Source organism: Cebus imitator, unplaced genomic scaffold, assembly GCF_001604975.1.
Source record: "Cebus imitator isolate Cc_AM_T3 unplaced genomic scaffold, Cebus_imitator-1.0 Scaffold62, whole genome shotgun sequence".
NCBI classification, from domain to species: domain Eukaryota; kingdom Metazoa; phylum Chordata; class Mammalia; order Primates; family Cebidae; genus Cebus; species Cebus imitator.
Genome location: NW_016107377.1, coordinates 4,987,767 through 4,994,172, shown reverse-complemented (window position 1 = coordinate 4,994,172; position 6,406 = coordinate 4,987,767). Strand labels below are relative to the sequence as shown.

Genomic DNA, 6,406 nt, shown 5'->3' with positions numbered 1-6,406 from the left:
AAATTTATTTAAATAATAAATAATTTAAAATGGAATAGAAAATTTAAATTTTGAACAAGGGGAGAAATGAAACATGTTTCTTTCCTGAGTTCTACTTCTGGAAGTAGGATGATTCAATAGGTAGACAGATAAAAAGAAATAAATCCAAGGTAAATCTTGGAAAAAAATCCTTAGCATATAGCTAAGTCAGGTTTAGAAAGTTATAGCTAAATTGGAAAACGAAAGACTAAAAACAATAAGTTCATGTCTAAATTTTCAACAAAGCCAAAAATTATACCTAGAATCAGGAGAAAAAAAAAGATTTGCTCACATAACATGAAAACCATTTTCTATTAATGACTGATTAGTAGCCACACTTGATTAACAAGTAAATTTTATTTCTATAAAATGCTTTGCAGAAGTATATTAGTATGTAGTGATTCTCAATGCTTTTCTTGTTACGAATTTATTTTTTGTTTTTCTGGAATAATGAGGGAAGTGGAATTTTTTCTTAACTCTATTTGCCTTAACAGATTCTGATATGTAAGCTGCTTTTATTTTTTCCCCCTTCAACCAAAAGTCATATTTTTCTCTAGATTCCACTTTATTTTTTTGATAGCTCTACATAATGCTATAGATGTTGCTCCAAAAAAGTACTAAGAGTAAATTATAAGGAAAAATGTGTATTTGTTACAAGTTAGTAAGTCTAGTGGTAACCAAGTTATTAATCTAGAGTATTTTCATGAAAAAAAAATCTATGAAAATATCCTTTTAGGCATACTTATTTAGTTATCTCTGTCCCCAAAGCAATTAAGTTAACAAGTATTTAGTGAGTGTCTCAGGACAGTTATAGGTCCTGTTCTCACAGAGGTTATGCTCTAGAGGCCCTTTTTTCTTCATGTGTTTGGTCGGCATCTGAAGTGGTATTCAATCTACCCAGTATCTTCTGATTTACTTACTTTGCATCCACGCCACCACATTTGCCTTCGAAGTTGTTTGGATCTGTTGCTAAAAGCTGTTGCATTATCCGATAAGCTTTCTATATCACATAGAGGATGGAGAGAAGGATTAAACGACATAACAGGATTCTTTTATCTAGTCACACAAAGATAAGAAAATATTAATTTCTACTTCTGCAAATTGATTCCCTTTTAAGCATGAAAACAACATTCTCCCTTTTTTCCACCCACAAACTCTGGCATTATACATTGTAAAACAAAACAAAACAAAACAAAAAAACAAAAGCAATAAACAGCCTGCAGATCAGTTTGTGTGATCATTTTTTTATAGTAAAATTAAGAAAAGTCTTTTTAGGGCCTCAATGCTTACAAATAAATTTAGGAATTTTAGTAAGAAAATACTCTTTAAAAATTCAAATACTTGGCACACCTCTAGAAAAAAAAAATACATGCGGAAAAGGTTAGGTTCTTAGATATCAACAGTGACTGATTTTAAAGGAAAACAAAATACATTTTAAAAGTGACTAAGCAAGGTTTCTTTTCTTTAAGTCTGTAAAAGATTAACCAGCCATTCACCATTCAAACAATATTTGAGTGCCAAGTATGTGCCAGGTGTAGGTATAGGTTACAGGTGTAACTACTAAAAGTAAAGAAAGGTGACTAAGTTATCAAATAAAGCATATAATAAAAATATCAGATAAGTTAGAAACAAGTGTTGAAAAGTGATAAGTCTTTAGGCCCTGAGATCATGAGAAACACAAAGTACATCAACATTACAGGGCAAAGGAAAAAACAGCTCTACTCTTCACTCTTCAACAATGAAATTTTAAACTCTTCAAAGCAAAGGAGTTAAAATTAAACCAGTAAAATCATACATTTAAGAACCAAATGCCAATTTCCTAAGCCAAAATTTGTAAACACTGGCTAGACAAGTAGAAGACATAAACTAGCAAACACAGATTAATAATATCAAGAAATACATGAAGATCTGTACCTGATTTGTCCTGTAGTTCATCTAGTCTCTCCCCTCTCTCAATTACCTTTGTAATATTTTCTTGCATGACATCAATAACTTCATCCACCTGATTCTGAACACTAGGTTAAAAAAGATAATTATTTATCCTTCTTGTGAGAATGCTTACAATTTTTTTCTTCCTATAGCTTTGAGCAAAAAATTTTTGAAACTTTTATTAAACATAATAAAGAACAGCAAATTCTCAGAGAATTATTCAGTTACAGAATTAAATTTAAGACTTTGTAGCAATGTTCTTCCATTTGTGGGCTTCAGTACGCAGATAATGAAAGACAATATGATATAAATTAAAGTAATATTTAAAGGTAGCTTACTTTTAGCCCTACTTCTGACTTGTAACCCATAAGCAAGTTAAATGTACTGTCAGCATGCTCATTAAGCACAGAACTTAAACAGCTTCACTAAAAATAATGTTTCATTTTCTTTTCAACAGGCCATTGAGGCAACACACATAGGCATCACTGTACTCTACTTTTGCTATATTATTTCATACATGCAGGCTAACAAAGTAGGTATGTTAACATACCTTTTAACGTACCTTTTGCTCAGGTATGGTGAAGGCTTATGATAATTATCTAGTTTCCAAAACGGAAATGTAGTGCATATTCTAAGAGATAATAATGCTCAATGGGTAGAATTCTTCACTACTCATCAGTTTTTTCTTAAACATAAACAGGGTATAAGACAACTGGGGATACCTGGGAATATTTTGAAATACCCACCAGAAAGCAAAAAGAAAAAAATTGCTGTTCTTCAATTGTTTGTTAATCCTTTATATTAGATGATATAACAGTTGTATGATATAACTGTTATATCATCTAATATAAAGGATTAACAAACAATTGAAGAACAATTGGGGCCTGTTTTAACCAAATTTCAGACTGTTCAATAAAGACTTAAACTTAAAATTTTAATAACTATAACTGGTCCTCAGGTACCTACTTTCATTCAGGAGTTACCTCCAGAGTACACAAACAAGGACATGTTTAATTATTTTAAGTGTCTTGTTCTCCTCTGTTGCTCTAACCATAAGACAAAAAATTATCTTAAATTACTTTATAAGTCACAATAATGAAATATTTTAAAGGAGAAATAAAGCAAATCCATGGTCCTCATAATTCAAAACTTTTTAAAATACACTGAATTACTAGGAACTACAGGCATGTGCTACATAACATTTTGGTCAATGATAAGCCACATTTACAATGGTGGTCCCGTAAGTTATAATACCATATTTTTACTGCATGTTTTCTATGTTTAGATATGTTTAAACACACAGATACTTACCATTGTGTTATAATTACCTACAGTATTCAGTATAGTCACATGCTGTATGGGTTTGTAGCCTAGGCGCGTTAGTAGGCTACACCATGTAGGTTTGTGTAAGTATGCTCTATAATGTTCACACAATGAAACTGCCTAATGGTGCAATTCTCCAAACATATCCTGTCATTAAGGGTCCATGATGGTATATAAACATTAAATGTATATATATATTTAAATAAATGAAAATATGCAATTGTGTTTCTAGTTGAAAAAGAAGTGTGTGAGTTATCATCTAGGGGGCTTTAACAAGTTTTTACAGTACACAGATATGGTCTCTGCCCTCTACCCCACACAAGCCCCCAAACTAATGTAGTAAGTCGGGGTAAGCCATGGTCATGTTTAATTTTGAAAGAGGTCTATCCTTTCCTATCATTGAGCTAGTTCTTCAAAAAGTTTGCTTAAAAACAAAATGAAGGCCCATTTAGACAGATGGATTCAGAAATACTCTCAGATTCAAGTAGCAATTAAAAGCTTGATGAAAGTTACCTACCTCCTATGTTAAACGCATTATGTACACCCATCGATTACCCACACATAAAATTCAAGATTTTTCACAGCATCCCAGAGTTCTGTGCTTCCCACATACTACTCCACTGGAGGATATAAGACTGAAGCTCAACCAAGTTGGGCATGCAGAATTCTCTTCTGCCCAAACAGATCTGAAAGAACCCCTAAATCTCTAAGACATCTTTTTGAAATTCCCAGTCCCCTAAGTAGAAAGTTAAATGTGTTCACACTATTTAAGAACAATGGCACAATACACAACTAATCAATTTATTCAACAAATAATGAGAAGCTACCATGTACTGTTTTAGGCACTGAGAAAATAACATTGAACAAAACAGACAATAAGAATGTATGCTCAAATATATGATGAATGCACTGCATTAAACTTATAGCTGTGAAACAGGGTGCTCTACCCCATTACTCTATTTTATTTATAGTATGTAAGCAAATATAAAGTAATAGTAATTGTACCTCTTTAATTACATGCTTATTTTCTGCCTCTTACCACTAGAAGATAGGCTCAATGAATGCAGTGACCTTGACCATTTTGTTCACTTTTGTAAGCTCAGTACCTACAGTGGTGCATGAGCAGAGTGGCCATTCAATAAATATTTGCTGAATAAATGAACAATTTGGGTATAAATCATGTAACATATACCCAGCTACTGGAGGAGGAGATATAAAGCAGTGAGTGTAGTGCTCCCCCATTTAATTACAAACAAAGCAGAGCTATTGTTCATCAAGGAACAATTCTGAAATTCCCAGCTAGTTTTTTTTTTTTTTGTCATATGCAAGTGATAATAATTAATGGCTTAAAGTAGGATGATACGGCAGGACAGGGATGGACAAAATGTACTAAGTCTTCTACACATGATCAGATTATAGCTATTATGGATATTAATATACATATACTATACATAGTTTTAGACAAGATTGGGCATGTTCAGGGTGGTATGGCCACAGACATTATACATACTTTTAAAACCAATGAAATAGTTATGGTCTCAGAATCTCTTTAAAGACCTGGCCTGGTGGTTCATGCCTATAATCTCAATACTTTGGGAGGCCAAGGCAGGAGGATTCCCTGAGCCCAGGAGTTTGAGACCAGGCTAGGCAACATATAGTGGGCTCCTGTCTCTACACAAAATTTTTAAAATAAGCTGTTTATGGTGGCATGTGCCTGTGGTCCCAGCCACTTGGGAGGTTGAGGTGGGAGACTTCCTTAAGCCTAGGAGATTGAGGTACAGTGACCTGTGATCACACCACTGCACTCCAGCCCAGGCAACACAGTGAGATCTATCTCAAAGGAAAAACAAAAACAAAAACGAAAACAAAACCCTTTAAGCATAAGATTCCATGGATATAGGCAAGATTAATTGGGATAGAACCCATAAAATTCCAGATTCTTACTAGATTATCATAAACCTACAAGTATTCCCTCAACACCATGGCACACATGTAATAAATCACGATTGATAATGGAAACTCCGAATATTTTAATTTTTCTGCTAAACGATTAGTGAATTATTGCTGCTTTGTCCTTCACATATTACTATCTGCTGGTGTAATACTCTTAATCCAGCGACTGTGTAACCTTCACTCAATGATGAAAAATCTCATGATTGTATTCTATGTTTCAGGATGTTTCTTCACCCAGAACACAATGTTTGTAGAAGAAAGAAAATGATCTGCTTATTTACTTTAATATGGAGATAGTTTTGTTATATAGTAAGTGATAACACACTTCCCCATGATCTTTTACATTTTCACAATAGTTACAGTCCTTTGATTTCTATTTGTATTTCACATTGCTCTTATCCCCATTATTACACTATAAATGCCTTAAAAACAGAGACTGACCCAGTTATCCTTTTATTTCCCAGGTCATGTGAAATGTGGCTGGTGGGGGGAGGATCCAAGATGGCTGAATAGGAACAGCTCCGGAGTGCAGTTCCCAGCAAGAACAACACAGAAAGCCAACATCTGGCAGGTACCCTTCTGAGACAAAGATAAGAAGAAACCGGCAGCAACCCTTACTGTTCTGCAGCCCCCACGGGTAATCCCCAGGCAAGCAGGGTCTGGAGTGGACCTCCAGCAGTCCTGCAGCAGAGGGGCCTGTTAGAAGGAAAACTAAGAAACAAGGAAATAACTTCATCATCAAAAAAACGGACGTCCACTCAGAGACCACATCCAAAAGTCACCAACTACAAAGACCACAGGTAGATAAAGCCACTAAGATGGGAAGAAAGCAGCGCAAAAAGGATGAAAACACCAAAAACCGGAAAGCCTCTCCTTCTCCAAAGGATCACAACTCCTCACCAGCTAGGGATCAAAGACGGATGGAGAATGAATCTAATAAATATACAGAAACAGACCTTCAGAAGGTGGGTAATAACAAACTTCTGAGAGCTAAAAAAAATGTGATAGCCCAATGCAAAGAAACTAAGAACCCTGAAAAAAGGTTAGATGAGATGCTAACTAGCATAAACAGCTTAGAGAAGAATATAAATTACTTGATGGAGCTGAAAAACACAGCACAAGAACTTCGTGAAGCATACACAAGTTTCAATAGCCGAATCAACCAAGCAGAAGAAAGGATATT

At 34.4% G+C, this 6,406-nt stretch overlaps 1 protein-coding gene across 1 annotated transcript in view; it reads right to left on the bottom strand.

The window, feature by feature from the left end:
- The window catches only part of VAMP4 (vesicle associated membrane protein 4), a 39,902-nt gene that overhangs the window by 5,029 nt on the left and 28,467 nt on the right, over window positions 1-6,406 (bottom strand). Inside the window, exons 5-6 of the mRNA XM_017530013.2 lie at window positions 1,933-2,033; window positions 939-1,018 (exon numbers count right to left, since the gene is read on the bottom strand). Of these exons, the coding sequence (XP_017385502.1) occupies window positions 939-1,018; window positions 1,933-2,033 (181 nt within the window). The remainder of the gene's footprint in view (window positions 1-938; window positions 1,019-1,932; window positions 2,034-6,406) is intronic.